This window comes from Pseudopipra pipra, chromosome 1 (assembly GCF_036250125.1).
Source record: "Pseudopipra pipra isolate bDixPip1 chromosome 1, bDixPip1.hap1, whole genome shotgun sequence".
In the NCBI taxonomy this organism is placed as follows: Eukaryota; Metazoa; Chordata; class Aves; order Passeriformes; family Pipridae; genus Pseudopipra; species Pseudopipra pipra.
In genome coordinates, this window is record NC_087549.1 from 98,815,508 (window position 1) to 98,832,800 (window position 17,293).

Below are 17,293 nucleotides of genomic sequence, written 5' to 3' on the forward strand. Positions count from 1 at the left end.
AAGTTTTGAATTGCACTTGTGCAGTGTTAGGGTGTAAACTGGCTTTTGCCCTGCAACTTCATGGACAGAGTGAGTGTATGATTTTAGGAGCTTAAAACGGAAAGATGTTTCTGCTTTTGGGGTAGATCAGGGAGTTGTAGAATGACAGTTTTCAAACACTGCAGATGTGCAGCCCATCCAGTGTATTTTGCCAATAGTGAACAAGGAAAACAACAAAGAGGAAGAATATAAGGAACAAGGCAACTGTAGAATAAGTATTCACATTGATATGCCTTTCTAGTTTCTGTCCCTCTGCACCTAGAAGGGACAAATGCATTGTATTTAAGAGCTGTTAATGGATTTTTTTATCAGTTGGTGTAATTGCTGTTGAATGTAGTTTTTGGTTTTTGCCCTCACGATGGCAGCTGAGTGTTTTACATGGTACAATGCATCATTAAACTGAAGATATCTTTAGAGTTTCTCTAAAGCCTGTAAGGGTGAACAGGAAAGTCAATGCGCCATTCCTCTTTTTTTTTTTTTCTTTCTGGTACAGCTTAATACCGGTATTGTAAGATTTGCAGGGAGTGTCTTCCATGTAACTTATGCTTCATGTTCAGCGGACTGGACCATTTCTTGTCTGGGTATTCATAGTGCTGACACAAATACATTGTTATGTACACACTATATTGTCATCTGTCTTTAGGTGACAAAATTGGTTATTTGAATTACTTAAAACTGAAGACATCAGTCCTCAAATTAAATTAAGAGATAGTATATAAACTGAACATATAATATTGAGTTGGAAGGGACTCGAAAGGGTCATTGAGTCCAGTGCCTGACATCACACAGAGTGACCTAAAAGCTAAACTAGATATCTAAGAGCATTATTCAAGCACTTATTGAACACTAAAAAGCTTGGGCTCAGGACCACTTCCCTGAAAAGCTTTTTCTGGTACTTGACTGCCCTTTAATTGAAGAATTTTTTCCTGTTACTATCCAGTCTGATCTTTCCTTGATGAAGCTTTAAGGCGTTCTATCATGTCCTATCATTGGCCACTAGGGAGAAGAGATCAGCATCTCCCTCTCCGCTCTCCCTCATGAGAAAACTGTTGGCAGCAATGAGGTCACCCCTCAGTCTCCTCCAAACTCAACAAGGCTAGTATTTTCAGCTGCCTCTCATGTGTTTTAGTCCTTTCATTGTCTTTGTTGCCCTCCTTTGGACACATTCTAATATTTTTATACCCTTCTTCTGTTGTGGAGCCCAAAACTGCACGCAGTACTCGAGACACCCGTAAATTCAGCCAAAAATAGTATCTCGATAAAAAGGGGTCAATTAAAAAAATGAGTGCTTGTCCAGTCAGAAAAACTGGTACTAATCAGTATTGTTTGTTTCGTTCCACCTCTGTATTGATCATGGTGCTGTTGTCAGCACGTACCCCCTAATGGTGGTATGGTAAAATTACAAGAGACGATTTTAAACCTGTAACAGTACTTGAGAGACCTAGGTAGCATTAGCTTTTTGGAGAGTCTCTTGGCCTAAGTCATAGCCTAAGCACTTATTTCTTTGAATTCTCATGAACCAGGAATAAACTGCACCCTGCCCTACCATGAGGGGTAACCTACTCAACGTGTAAAATCGGTACTACCCCCATGAGATTTGAGAAATTTCTTCTCTTTTTTACGTTCCTGTGTAAGACTTATCCAATATGCCACAAACTGTTAAACTGTCCCTGATATTCACCTAATAATTTCTGTTGCAGGCAGGCACTGCTGGCACAATGTTACAGGAAATTGAGCAACATAGGGTTTCCTATGTGCACCTCTTTCTTTTATTTAGAGACATAGAAATTACAGAAGACCTCTGAAGTAGAAGCATGGTTCATGTTGATGGCCTCAGAAAAATAATTTTGCAAAGCTGCCCTGGATAGTCCCTTTACTGTTTAATATGTCTGTATGTAGAACAGTATAATCAGAGTTCATGCAAACATTTACTATTGCTACTTTTAATTTATATTCAAAGTTTTGTATAATATTAAAATTTCAGATGTAGACAATTGTATTTAAAGAACCCCTTTTTCTTCAGGTTCGTGTATGTATGTAAACATGCTAGGAAAAACTTCAGATATTAAACATTGATTATCACACTTGCATGTCTTGTACTGCTTCAAAAGTTTTTCTTTATCTTTTATTTTTATATTCTTAACTCTGGGTCATCACAGTCCTTCTGTAAAGATAACAAGAGGAGTCTTCTACAAAGCACTATATGATTCAGTTCTAGTTTCTGGAAACTTGTTTGCAGTTGTTGTGTGAAATGTGGGATTGATTGAACTTCTGTACCTTTGCATGTGTAGTAATTTTGCTGAAAAGAAGTATTTACTATTTCACAGTTTTACATATTTGCTTTTATTTTTTAATTTTTAGGTACATTGAATTTCAATCCTGATGCTGCTGATTCCATTCCTGGAGAAAGACAACCTACAGATATAAATTGGGTGAATAAAGATAGGAAAGAGTCTAACAGTAATCAGAATAGAAGTAATTTATCATTTCCTAGTCTGTCTTCTGAAAGAGGTACAGACCATGAAACCTCTTCCACAAAGCACCATGGCTTTTGTAATCCAGAAAGTCAATATGGGAATTCTGAAGACTTCCACCAGTATTTTAGTACCAGTAAAAGTTTGAAGAATCGCAACTTGCTAAGCCAGAGATTGCACAGATCAAGAAATGATAGCACATGTACTAGAAATAAGATAAGGCAAAGTACTGCTGATGCTGCTGCAGGTCCAGAGATTTCAGGTGTTGCAATAGTACCTAGTAGAAGAGCACCTCCTAGAGGATACAATGATTTTCTCTCCTCAGAGAGTGACAGGGAGGTACCTAATGCAGATAGCAGAGGAGCAAAGCCAAAGAAAACGCATCTGATGCATGCATCTGGAAGAGGTTTCAGGGAGAAGGGAAAGCAAGTACATGACCGTGAAAAGAGAGTGAGCTCTAAACAGAAAGTAGAGCTGCTTGAAAATGTTCCATCTTTGGATTTGATACAGTCTGACTCTTCAGAATCTTCTGTTGGAAAGGCATTCTGTGATGCACCTGTTGGTAGTGGGGATGAGCAAAAAGGCTACAATTATCTAAACAAAAGATATCCCCGGAAGCCTGTGTGGAATAAACCCTCAGTAGAAAAGGAGTGTCAGAAAAGACATGATTCTCACCGTAGTAAGAATACAAAAGTAGGTAAGAAGTCTTCTCTTGCATATACTCCAAAAGATAAAAATGAAAGGAAGAAAGAACTCCCTGTCCACAAAAATGATGAAAACTTGACCAAGGAAGTCAGGCATCAATTGTCTGAGTCTCTTAGACTCAGTGGAAGAAAGTTCCTGCTAAAGGGGGATCAAGCACCTGCACTTCATTTTAGCTGGACCCAGTACTGGAAAAAGCAAAGTGATGTACCAAAAAACAAAGAAACTCATACCGGTAAGCTTTCCAGACTGTTCTGTACTCCTGCATTAAAGATACAATCATGAATAATTTAAACTCTTCTCTTCAACTACTGCCTTGAGTAGCTGAAGAGGCTTATTATTTCACATTAGATTGGTATTGGTTTCGGAAGGTAGAATTAAATGTAGATGCATAATTTCTGAGTGACATGTTCTATAAGTTTACTAGGGAAGGACAGATTTTGTTTAAAGTTTTTTTCTGTTTCACTGTCGAACTGCAAATGATGACCTGGTCAGGGACCATGTTAAAATGTGTGTGTTGTGTGAGTAAACTTCTAAGCATTCTGAACAATGGGACTGGAGGAGGACAATGCTAAACTGATTTTTGCAGAATGAGTTTTCTCATGTTATATGTAGAAATAGGAAAATGCCAGACAGAGAAACTGTGTTCTGCTTCTAACTGAATTTTGTGGTTTTTTCCTACAATTGTAGTATTGAAAGGTGATTAGAAATAGAGGCGATCTCTGGACACTATTTTCGGAAGTTTGAGAACAGAAATGTAGTGTTTGTTCGCAGTGTAAAGCAGACTCACGGGTTTTGAATGTCGGAGCGAATTTTCTGCTGACTCATACCACTAGTGACTGAAAACATTAAATAGAAATCAGCTGAATCTCTTCAGTGCTATTAGAAACACTAAAAAACGTTTCTGTTTCAAGAGAAACCTAGGTAGCTTTTTCTTTCAGTTTTACATAAGTGTGCACTTAAATTGTGAGGCTTAGGTGTTCAGAGGCAATAAGGAGAAACACCAAGAATGATATTAGTTTGTTTTTTTTACAAAGCATCTCAACCTTATCCTCTGCAGCCCAGAATGATAGAGATGGATAGAGTAGTTCTTGTTATTGTAACTGTGGTATCAAATCTATTGAAAATTTTGCTTCTCAGCATCTCTTCTATTTCTATTCTACTATTTTCAGAGGACTGAGTTTGTGTTTTTTTAACTATTTATGGTCCATCATGGCTAGGCTTCGCGAACAAAGATTTGGTAAGGCTCTATCCACATTTGATACAGGCACGCTGGTGGCTTATGAGGCCAATACATGACAGACATATCCGATTGCAAAAGGCACAGCAGAAAGACTCCTTAGATGGTGTATTCTGCAAGACACGGTTCTTTTTGCGTTACCTTTTCTCCTCGAGAGTGATCCTGCATGCATTCTCAAAGGAGACAGCTGCGTTATAGATGGTGTGTCTCCAGGCCTCCCGATTGGAGGCCAGAGTAGACCAGTTATGGTGATCAATATGGCCGAGGCTGAGATGTTGTTTCAGGAGTCCTTGTATCTTTTCTTTGGGGCTCCTCTCATGCGGCAGCCAGTGGCAAGTTCACCATAAAGCAGGATCTTAGAGAGGCGGTGGTCCTGCATCCTGGAGACGTGCCCTGCCCATCGCCGTTGTGTTCTCAGTAACATGGCCTCAATACTTGTGACTGCTGCTTGCTCTAGAACAGATGTATTGGTCACAAAATCTGACCAGTGGATGTTTAGGATCGTACGGAGGCAGCGTTGATGGAAGAACTGTTTATGGTATAGCTATAGTTTCTGAGTATCGTATAGCTTTACACTTCTGGAGAAAAGAAGTGCATTTCAGGTGAGGATGCTTCTTTTACAGCAGATAGTAATTATGGGAGAACAGAAGGAGAAATGACTGTTAATTTTAAATCTTGTGGTGCTTGATGCAGGAGGGCTAGAAAAGAAACTTGAAAATCCTATTAAGGAGAGCAAACAGTGTTAACACTTGCAAGTTTCCAGGCAGCCATGGGCTTGCTTGCAGTCATGTGTGGTACAAGCACATTTTGAATTAATAGTAATTTTCTTCTGTTATTTTCATTTTCTTTTCCTTCATTATGAATTCAAACTTTCCTTCTATTGTCACACTCTAAAAATGTTACGTTTTTATTTTACACTTGTATTTAAGATATTTTAAAATTCAGTGGACATTTTTAAGGTGGACTTGGTAGCCTTACCTTGATGGGAAAATTAAGATGGCAGAAATGAAGCTGTGTTGTGCTTTTGTTATGGTTGCACATCTAACTTTTCAGGTGGTTTTGACTTTCATGTGGAGTTCTTTCTTTATTTTCAAAAAGTACTTTTTTGCATTCTTTAATATGGCTCAAAAGACCCTGTACTTCTACTGTTGTTTCCCAGTAATTCCACTCCTAAAACAGTCAGTTTACAAAGAGCTTTTTCCCATAATTCAGGCACTCCACTGTTGATATGTGTTGTGTGGTCCCCCAGGAATACTCAAGGATAGGAATTAAGTTTAATTTTGGCTGAAATTTCTGTAGCTAAGAACTTTCATCTTATTGGTTTAAAATTTATGTGAAGATAAAGTTCCCATATAAAGTGATGAGTTAAATCTCAAGCTTCTGCCACTCTTAAGACTATTAACTAATTTGTAAGATCAGAATGAGTGCCATTCATCAACAGGAATTTTTGTTGCCACTTTTATGGGAATCTCATTCCCTTTCTACTCTGAAACTAAAGAAATATATACAAAGTATCAAACTGAAATCTTCCAGGAGTAAACCAATATCTTATTTATAGCCACACGGCTAAAAGAAGTTTTGTTATGATTTAAAAGAAATACTGGAATTTAATTTGAATTTTGTTTTTCAGCTAGCTGATGTTTTATGCACAAATAATATATTTCATTTGCAGGGTCATTGATTGAACAGCTGACCACAGAAAAGTATGAATGCATGGTGTGCTGTGAGGTGGTCCGAATAGTAGCCCCAGTGTGGAGCTGTCAGAATTGTTATCATGTATTCCACCTGAATTGCATTAAGAAGTGGGCACGATCACCAGCTTCACAAGCGGAAGGTTGGTATTTTCTCAAATTTATATTATATTTACCTATTATATATAATATATATTCTCAAATATATATTATACGTATAAATAATTTTTCTCTCAAATATATCTAGTAGCCACGTTCATCTGTTTCTTGTGTTGGAAAACTACTTAAAAATACTGGTTTAGGGTAACCAATATTGTACCCACCTCTGAGGCAGGGCAGTTAGGTTCATTGTTAAAGGGATCTGTTGGGGTGGATTAAAGAGAAATGATGCTAAATAACTGATAAAGCAATGAATTTTATTAGAGCTACTGCTTTGAAACATAACTGGAAAAAAAGGTAACAGATTCGAGAAGGGGTATATAGCCATTCCTAAGAGACGAAAATTGGAAAGAGAAAAATAGAGAGAAATAGGAAAAGAGATAGATATCACCATCCGTGGCTCCAGTGACGTGTGGGTGATCAAGGTTGCAATACATAGTCCTGGTCCATCAGAGGAGGGGGCCTGCATACACATCAAAAATTGGGGGGTTTATAATCCTGATTCTTCCAATAAGTACCCCAATACCTCCTCCAGGAGAGGTTCTGGGCGTGCACAGAAGATCTGTGGGCATCTTTCTGGAAGATTCTGGAAGTCTGGTGGCATCGAGGGGGGGTTGAGTATGCATGTGTCTGCATGTGCCTGGCAAAGTGTCTGAGCAAAGGTCCTGAGTAAACTTTTCAGAGTTTTGCAGCTGTACAGTGGTGGCGTTGTACAGTGCGGGAGAGAAACCAGCATAAAAATTTTCAGGTCCGCAGCAGGCCATCAGGTTGGCACCAATGCAAAGGTGGGTCCAGTTGAAGAGGAAAGTGAACTATTCTAGATCATTGTGTGTTGCGGGTAGCAGTGGGAGCTTCAAAGTTTATTAGAGAAGCTCCTATTGAGTCACGAGGTGCAGAAAGGACCCCCTTGCTTTCTGAAGTCCTTCTCAGAGAGGCACCTCCAGGGAGCTGGATCCAATCTTAACATCAGGCTTTGTCAGTCGTTTTGAGTACAACTTTGTCCTGCAGGGTTAAAGATGGCAAACTGGATATATTTATATAAAATGTATTATTTATTATGACAAATGGCTAGACAAAGGATCTTAATCAGAGTTATTTACTACAGTGCATAAAAGCTAGAATGTTTAGTATAATATAGTATAGTGCACTATATCAAAGCAATTATATTAAAGCTAGCAAAAAAACCCAGAAACAATTATTAAGTCAAGATTTGATGTAACTCACCCATACCAATTGTCCTGGGCAAAAATCTCTTTCACTCAACCTCCAGGACTATACTTGAGAGGTACCTCTATTTCAAGGGAGAAAACTCCACACACATTCCAAGAAGAGTACGTTAGAAGAAATCTACTATATGAACATGGAACTGGACTTTATAATATAAAACTGATTGACTGCTAGTCATGTCTCCAGGTCAGCTTAGCAGCTTATCTGCCAAATCCTTGCCTCACTATCAAGATGTTAGTTTGGGGTTGATGTGACAACTGGTTTTAGCATAATTCAACACCAAAACCAGCACATGAGCCCCCTCTCAGCCCACCACTGATAGCCTTGCAAAGTGTTGAGTTACTTGATCACATTCCAGGGCAGAGCATCCTGCTGCACAGTGTCAATGAAGTAAAAGATGTCCACACACATCCAAGGCTCTACATCCTTGGATGACAAGAAGGGCAAGGAACTATTTTTAGTTCTAGATGTCTAGATTCTAGAAACTCCTTGAAGAACAAGGAGTAACAGTCTTCTTGCACTCTACAGTATCTTTCTTCTTAGGGACTCTCTTTTACTGAAGATGTCTTTCCTCTGAGACTTCTTTGCCTTCTATTGTCTTGACAGTCATCTGAAAAATGGCATCTGGTTTGGCCAAGGCAAGTGAAAGGGTCTCCTGATTATCTGTGGGGAGTCACAGGGCATTACTGTCTTCTCGGTCTGCTAACATTAGACTTGTGATTTGTGTTAAGGAAACCTCACAGTCTGAGCATTTACAAGGCTCTCTGGCAGTCACACTCTCAACACCAGACACTTTAACTGCTGGGACCGAAGCCCCTTCACAGCAGGCGGCTGCAGTGAACCAACAGGTGCTCGGCTTTACTCCCTGCACACCAAGCTCACACAGTCAGACCAGGTTTCTTTACCAGTTTGACCCCAGGTTTCCCACAGCAGAGTCTCAGATGTCTAGTCACGTAAACAATTTATTCACAGTTCAGTAATACAGAAACAGCTAAAGCTGGTGCCTCTGTGGAGGGACCCTGAACAAAAGACTCCTGGACTTTTATCCGTCAGAGTCCAAGGGTGCACAAAGCTCACTCTTACTCCCGAATCCTCCACTCCTGCTATCTCTCCCAGTGCCCATCCACCTGGCTCTCTGGCTCAGGCCACTGGTCTCTGTGCCCTTTGTTATCTAAAAGGTTGGCCGTTCACAGCTACTGATGTGTCTCAGTGTCTCTTCACCTGGCTGGTGTCACCCATCTTTGTGCCCTTTGTTGGCAGTTTGTAACCTCTTGTCTTGGACTCTCATGCAGATCTCAATCTGCATCTGAACCTCAACCAGTTGACATCCAACATTTAGTATTTCTGCAGTGTAGGTTGTCAGCAGCACTGAGCATCACTTTGCCATCATGTGGAAAGATTCTTTCCTATGAGGAAACAAGCATCTCACATTTTGAATTATGTCTTGAAGGAATGTGACCTTTAGATATCACACAGCTAAGGTCAATCTGACAAAAATATCTGCACTGCACACAAGAACTTTATAAAGGGGAAATGGTTGTCACTTGCCCCCTTCCTTTTTCAACTTTTTTAAAAAACTGATGTTTCAATGATGCACTTACATTGGTGGAACAAAAGTTTAAGTCGTTTTGTCCCTTCTTTGCAGTAAAGGTAATTTAACTGATACTTTTATTTTGTCTGGAAGGATCGGATGAATTTGAGTTATTACAACTGTGTCTTTCTATTCTGCCCATGGCCTCTACTTCCAGGTGGGCTAGTGATCTGTACCAATCCAATGCTGGCCTCTAACATGGCTTCTGAATTAATAATTAATAAATAAGTAATAAGTAAGTAATAAAGTATAAGTAAGGAATCTTTTTATCTCAGAAGGAGGGAGAGGATAGCAAATACTAAAACAATCTCTAATAAAATGGAATGAGGTGTGTGATTTTGCTTAGACAATTGCCCTTTGCTGTCTTTGGTTGGAATTCTGCCTACTTTGCTTCTGTTTATGAGAATAGTCAAGAAAATGGAGTATTCTTTCTGTAGGGTCATCCTCCTTCTCATTTTCTTCAGTAATCAGGATTTGTAAGGAGTGTTTATAGGACCACTCCTTACAAATGTGGCTGTCAAGTGTCATTCTATACTACTGTAATTGCATCTGAATCCTGAAGAAAACTTTTATTCATTCTAATTTTGGAGGAAAGCAACCGTTGTATGTTCCTTGTGGGTGGACCCACATGAATGTTATTAACATCTTAAAAGAGCAAAGGATAATCAGTGATGAAGAAGAACAAAATATATCTTGAAAGGCTGTTTTGCTTGGTGAAAGGTTCCTATTTTATGGGGACCTTCACTATACTCTAGAGAAACTGTTGCTTTTAGAGGACTAGGCATCCTGTTCCTGGGCAGTTGCTGATAGGAGAGGCCGCCTGCTGGCCTATCGAAGCTTTCAGGATAGACTTACCTTCACAGCTTTTGGAAAACATAACATGGAATAACAATGAAAGAAATTGTTAATGGAGTTGTTAAGTATACTGTACAAAATAATCCCTTAGGGTTTAGTATACTAGCTTTAGGAGGAGCCACATAAGGTGCTAACAGTTTTGTCAGCAGATACATATTTCAGTCAGTTGGTTTTTACCTGTAGCTTTTAACACTATTCTCTGAGTTGCTTCTTCTGAGATGCTTCTTTTTGTAGCAGTCAAAAGAAAAAAAAATCTTAGGAAATGCAGATTGCTCTTGAGCATGAATATTAGAATATATGCCTTGTGCCACTGTCCTACAGCTGCTCAGCCCTTAATTGTGCAGATCACTGCAGCAATCTTAGTGGCACAATTATATGAGTCAGGATAATGAGTGGTAAGACTAGGCATGAAATATATGCCTTGGATTTCTAGATTGCCTTAGATTTCATGCTTTAGATTTCTAGAACCTATAATTTGGATCATTTTCAGTTTGTGAAAATCATTATTGCTGTGGATTATGATGGTTAACGCAAGAAGTCTTCAACCCAATTTAAGGGAACCTAGGTGTGTGTGTACATTGTTGTAGTGCAATTGTCTTATCAGACAGTTTCCTGTTTGCAGTCCCTTCTGCTTTTGTAACATGAAAATATCATGAATCTTGGTCAGATTTCTTAATTGTGAAGAACAGTTCTAAAATCACAGCTTTATTAATTTACCAGCATTGAATTGATTAGGTAAGAGAGACAGAAAGTACTAATCAGTTTATTTAATTTTTTTAATATCTATATATAGATATAAAAGCATATATCTCTCCTCTCCGTCCCCCATTGTGTTCAGTAGTGCTCTCACGTTCATATTCTTCATAGCCAGATGTGTACTGAATTTGGGAAACATCTTCATTATTGTCACTTTGCTTACACTGAAGTTTTTCCTTTACTGCTAACCAGCACCCTTCTGGAACGCAGAAGCAAGAAAATTACTATTTAAAATACCAGCTTGAAGAATAATGTCCTAGTCAATGTCTGGGTATTAGCAACTTTAAATGAACAAAGTAGATTATTCTGGTTTATGTAACACTGATTTATTGTGGACATGAAGCAACACTAAACTGGTCTTCTACAGGACACTTAGACTCATGAGAGGATAAAGAAAAGGAAAATATAGGTGGTGCTTTAGACTAGAGAATTACATTTTTCTCACCCACTTCCTTCTCTTTTAACACTTTGTTTCTCACATCTTTAGATGTGATGACGACTATCTTATCTTCTAGCAGTATATCTTGTAGCAGGGCATATGATACGAGAAAAAATGGAATTTTAAAATTTGAGTTTGCTTCAATAAAGAATTGAAGCCTGGTCAAATGTAGTAGCACTGCTGTATAGATGTTGATACTGTATAAAATGCATTTTTATTAACCTGCTTTTTCACCACTTCTGAGTAAATGGAAAAAAATAGTTTGTTTGCACCTGTGGTAAGAAACAAGGCAAAAGCACTTATTCTAGGTTTGCAGATTAGCTCTTTCAAGGTTTTTTTATCTTTTATTTTTTTATCTACAGATGGCAATAGTGGTTGGAGATGTCCAGCTTGTCAGAATGCTTCTATGCAAGTTCCTAAGACTTACACTTGTTTCTGTGGTGAGTTTCTTGCTTGCTTGTAAAGAAAAACAGTTTTGTCATTTTGATTTTTTTTTTTAATATGAATTTCAGTGTTGGTGCTTGTTTGCTTACATGCCTGAAATTTAACTTAAAAAAAAATTGACACTGGCAGGTGGGTGCACAGCGAATCACACATATGATGCCTGAAAAATAAAGAAATACTAAGTCAGAAGCGATAAATATTTTCATATCATTATGTAAAAATAGTGATTTTTATGGAATGATGATAGATTTGGACTACTATCTTGAAAGTTTCCTTCGGTAGAAGGAATGAAATAATCTGCATGTGTTGTGTCTTTTTTTTTTGGCGAGATGCACCAAACATACAACTACCTAAACCTTTAAATTGATTTAGCAGTTTTGTCATTTCTGTTGTTCAGGGACACATACAGGTTAAATAGGAAAAAATATTCAGACTTTTCAGATCTTTACATGGATATATGTGTCCTGGGATAGTTTACTTTGGCTGAACACCAGATATCCACCAAGGCTGTGCAGATCTCCCCCCGCCCCAGCCAGAGGGAAAAGGGGAGATGAAAAAAAACGTAAAAACCCAGGATTTACCAAGAAAGGCAGTTTTATATTTACACAGAGAGGGGAAAAAAAAGAACTATAAGCACTATACACACAGGAAAAATTAACAATAAAGACTACTTCCCCACGAAAGGCATTTTCCTCCTCTGAAGAAGCAGCCCATCCACCACCATGCAGCTACCAGGAAGAGAAGAGAGAACCCTTTACTTCCTTCCCGTCTTTTATATCTGAGCTGACATAACATAGTGTGGAATATCTTATTGGTAAAATACACATCAAATGACCTATCCTATTTCCGTTTCCTTCTCAAAGGGAGTAACAAACCCATTACAATATGTTTAATAAAAAAGGTAAATGACATGAGTATAGCACTCACCAGCCCATAAATATATTACAAAGAAGGAGAAATGAATTATGTAACTTAATTGTACATGTGTGGATAAGTCTTGTTTGGGATTTACATTTCTGAAATCTATATTGATTTCACGTAGGTTTCCTTAGGTCAGAGTGACTGGAAAGTTTCACCTCTCTTTCTATAAAATAGGATGTTCTGAAGTTGAGACCGGAACTTGGTGTCAGTAAACTTGCCCTAAAGAAACTGAAATAGGAAACAATTTTATCTATAGTTCTTTTTATCTCAATGTGTCAGTGAATTGGCTAGGAACAGTGCAGTGCAGCTAAGACACAGGTTTTAAATATTTTATGAGTATAGGGATTATAATTCTGTTAGAATGAATTGACCATGAATGAATGTTTTGACCAAATGAAAATTAGACTTTTTCTGTCTGTTAAATAGGGAAGAAATTGTACCTGAGCTTAAAGACCATTTCATAGTTTTAGGAGATCTACAATAAGGACTTTAAGTTGTCCGCAGTACTATTATTTGCAGAGCACAGTGTTGTAATGCAAGTGTTTGATCTTCTCTAGATAGTGTTACATTAATGATACATAATTTGGACATGTGCAAAGCTATCTTCTATTTGATGCAAAATACTGACTATGTGCTGTGTGGTTAAGTGTGGGTTTTTTATTTTTTCCCCTCCCTTCTATGAGGAAATTCCTAGCTTATTTTTCTTCTGAAGCTTCTGATTTTTGGGATTTTCCTGAATTTTCAGTTAGTTTAGTTGAAACTCAGGTGAACGAAAGCTATTTATAGCATTTATTTGTATTTTCCAAACTTACTACTTGTAGAATATACAAAGATGTACTAAAAGAGTTAAAATTATGTAACTATATCACCAGAAATTTTTGTTGCTGCTTTAAATTGTCACAACTCAAATCTATAACATTGGCTTGGTTGCTTCACTGGTAATTTAATTCCTTTCTTGAAGTAAACCAAGAGAGTGTTAACCATTGCAATTAACCTTAACCTTGATAGTCATCTTGTGCACTTAGAACTATGAGATTTGATAGCAGTATGTCAGATTAATTAAAATATGTTTTAGTGCTTATCTTAAATACAGAATACTCGAAGCTAATGTACTTCTTGTTTAAGACTTCCTGCTGCATTCATCAAACTTCATCAACCTTTAATGTTTAGATTAATGTAGAATCTGCTTCTTTTTAGAGAAGTGACTTTTATAATTTGCCCAGTCATTTAATTCCCTATTCCCTTGTTTAACTCTCTGTTCCCCATCACCATACCAGCTAGATCTTATTTTCTGGAAATTTCTTTCCTTTTTTTTTCCTGCTGTGTTGAGGCAGCAAGTGAATTTCACCCTTTAATTTTCTTAGCTACCTCGCAGCCTGACCAACTAAAGGAGGCTTTTAATTTTTATGTACTTTATCAGTTTAATTTAATGTAAAGTACCAGCTACCTATGCGTCCACTGACTCAGTACAGAAGGAAAGAATCTTCTGGAGCTTGATATTCCAAAGGTATATTCTTTTAAAGAAGTTGAATATATATCAGCACTGAAAGTACAGAAAAACATAAACATCTGTGTAATTTTATTTTTCAAAGAAGACTAGTGCCAGTGTTGAAAATATAGCTTTTTCTTTTTGGTATGATATTTTTAAAAAAATCAGTCTTGTATTCAAAGCAATAAATGTCTTTTTGTCTTTGGCATGGTTTAGGTAAGGTGCACAATCCTGAATGGAATAGAAATGAAATCCCACATAGCTGTGGGGAACTTTGTGGAAAGAAGCGACAGTGTTTGGACTGTCCACATCTTTGTAACATGTAAGTAAATGTTTATCATATGAATATTGAAATGATTTAGAGAAAATTTCCAAAGACTTTATTTGTGTATTTTTTGACTACAGGATATGCTTAGAGATTTAGAACCTAAAGAGCTTCATTAAAGTAGAGAAATAATACTGAATAGAAGTAATTTTAAACATGTGTCCAGTTGTCCACTAGATGTTTTAGGTGCTGCTTTTCATGTAATAGTGTTTGTGTATCTTAATTTGAGATCAGTGTGAATTGGTTAAACTGAAGGACCACTCACTTGTTTCCTGTGTTTCTTTTTCCTTTCTTTGGCTTGTAAACTGTTGAGGATAAAAGGGCACTATTTGTATTTATCTATTTGTTGAGATACCAGATGGTTTAACCAGAATTCCTCATGGAGATTTTAATCAGTATATGTAACTCAATTTGGTTTTGCTAACATGTTTTAGTATAATTCAGTGAAGAGAGGCAAAGGAGAGCACCTGTGTTTTCAGTTTTGGATGTTTTCCTTTAGATTTTTTTTAGCAGTGTGATAGTTTTGTTAAGATTAACAGCATAAGATGATCTTTTTCAATCTATTAATATGCATGCTAGTAAAAAAAAAATTATATGTTGTTCCTAGTGTATACAGCTTCAATTTCCATGTATGGAAGTTGGTCCATAGTGTCTGTTCATATTTCTGTTTTGAGAAATTTTTAATAGAAGCATTTTTTTCTGCTCTTGGTACACAGTGAAAAAATTCAGTCATTCCAAGAAATAGATGGTTATCTGACACTTTTTCCAAGGTTTGCTAAAGCTCAGAACTTTACTTGAACTTTAGTCCGAACTTTTTATTTAATGTGTTCTGCTTCAAATATATTTCAACATTTTGTTGAGTGACAGAATACTTTTTTACTCTTTAATACTTCTTTCCTACACGTGAAAATGTTGTATTAGAGTTCTTTTCAGTATTAGATTTCATTTGTGTTTATTTCTTATGTATTTATGCACATGATTTGTATTATATTTCATTTCAGTGCTATAGCAGTTTTCTTGATTCATGTAATCATGCTAGATCCTCTTTGCTGTGGTTTGCAGGGTAAAACTGAAACACAGATCATCTTTCAGACTACACTTGATGTAGCTGATACCCTGAACAGAACACTGATTCTCTTGGAGGCCACCTCCAGGCCTCCGTCTCAGGAGAGGAATTTGTTCATGGAGACACATTTTGTCCAGTAAGAAATAAACAGACTTCTTAACTACTTTGAGAATGCCCTGACTGCAGTTTGCTGCCTGACAAACTGTAGTGCTTGGAAGAAGCAGACGTTCTTCTCTTCTTTTCTCTCCTAGTCAACAGTGGAGGCTTAGTCTCTGGCATTGTCTTCTGGGAAGTCTTTTGAAGAGTGGTAGCAATATTGTACCACTTGGGGGCACTATGAATTCCTAGTCCTTAGTAGTCATATCAAAAAGCTGTGAAAATTGAGTCCCAATTTGTAACCAGTTGTATCATATTTAAAAATGTTATCATTCAGCTCATGTTCCACATGAGTAAAACTATGCTGAGATCATCCAGTCCTGGAGGTAAGGAAACAGTAGGGGTGCAGATCAAGATGATGGGTGTTTTTGATACTGACTTGTGATAGTGACCTGGAGAGGAATGCACTTTCAACATCAATGTTACCCAGTTTTGGACATTCCCCCACATATGGGAATCTCAGGTATTTATGAGGCAGCCTCCATCTGCTGAATCAAAAAGCAAGTAGAAACTTGGTTCCCTCTTGCTATATGAGAGTGGTGGAGTTAAGATATGTAGAGTGTTATCATTTGAATGCAAATTATAAGTCTGGATCATGATCTGTATCTGGGCAGAGTTTTTCCTCAAGAGAATGCTCAAGGATAGATGTTACCATCAGGACCAGAAGTGTATTTCATGATTCTCCCTTAAGTTTAGATGATCTGAGAACTTTTTCTTGCAAACAGTAATTTATTTGGATTGTGGATTTGCTGTGTGCCTTTTTCCCCTGCTCCCACATATTACCATAAGATGATAAGGTTTGAACCAGAACTACCATTGTGTCACTGATACCCTAAAAGCTGTTTTTGTTTTAGCTTTTCAACACCACACCACCATGCCTGCCCCTGACCCTTCTGGGTCTAATGTTTCATGTCAGCATCAAGACTTTTTACCTCACAGTGTGATGGTATGACGAATTCTTTTGGGAAGACTGTTCACATGCCTCTCAAGCCTATGTGACTTTATTGATAGTAGGGATGAGTTTGTTATTGGCAGTGCACTGAGTCTGGTGTTGTATCTGAGTCTTGCAGTGGTGGTCTTGATGTTGCTCTTTCCTCTAGTATTTATTTAATTCCATCTATTCTGGAAAACCCTTTGCAATATGTGTCTCATTTAAAGTCCAGCACCACCCTTTGTCTTCCAGTTGAGCAAACCTCTGTATCTGCAGAACTTTAGCCTCTGAAAGAGCTCATCTGGATGAATCCTTGTTATGAACCCTTTTCATTGGTGAGACTTGAATTTGAGTCTTGGGGAACCTGCATTTGAGTCATTGGATTCTTGCTTTATTTGTTATCTTTGTGGCTATTGCATCAACAATCAGAGTATGTAACATTTAGATGCTTATAGCTATTCCCTTGCTCTTTAGATCAGAATTATTTATGCAGTGTCTGTAACAGAATTTGAATTGCAGTATTGTCTGAGTTTTCAGAAACCACATACTATGTATGTATCTATACTTCAGCTATCTGATGTGATGCTACCATGATCAAACAAACATCATTCCCTCTTCTCCTCATACATGGCATCAGAGGAATATTGTTCTCATTGATTTGCATGAGGATGCTCCCTCTGCCATGCAGATGAAATGTGCAGAGTACAGGAGGTGTTGAAAGCAAGCCATTGTAACAGTTGGTAGTGGTCTAAACTTCAGTTTCCCTCCTGTCTGCCTTCTGTATGCAT

The 17,293-nt window shown here is 37.6% G+C and overlaps 1 protein-coding gene across 2 annotated transcripts in view; it reads left to right on the top strand.

Annotated features, from left to right (window-relative positions):
* Positions 1–17,293, top strand: part of NFX1 (nuclear transcription factor, X-box binding 1) — a 66,550-nt gene that overhangs the window by 1,662 nt on the left and 47,595 nt on the right. For both annotated transcript variants that reach the window (XR_010433376.1, XM_064667144.1), the window contains exons 2-5: positions 2,401–3,450; positions 6,128–6,289; positions 11,536–11,613; positions 14,244–14,349. Coding sequence is in view for 1 of the 2 variants with exons in the window: in XM_064667144.1 (XP_064523214.1) it covers positions 2,401–3,450; positions 6,128–6,289; positions 11,536–11,613; positions 14,244–14,349 (1,396 nt within the window). In the remaining variant the exon portion in view is untranslated. The remainder of the gene's footprint in view (positions 1–2,400; positions 3,451–6,127; positions 6,290–11,535; positions 11,614–14,243; positions 14,350–17,293) is intronic.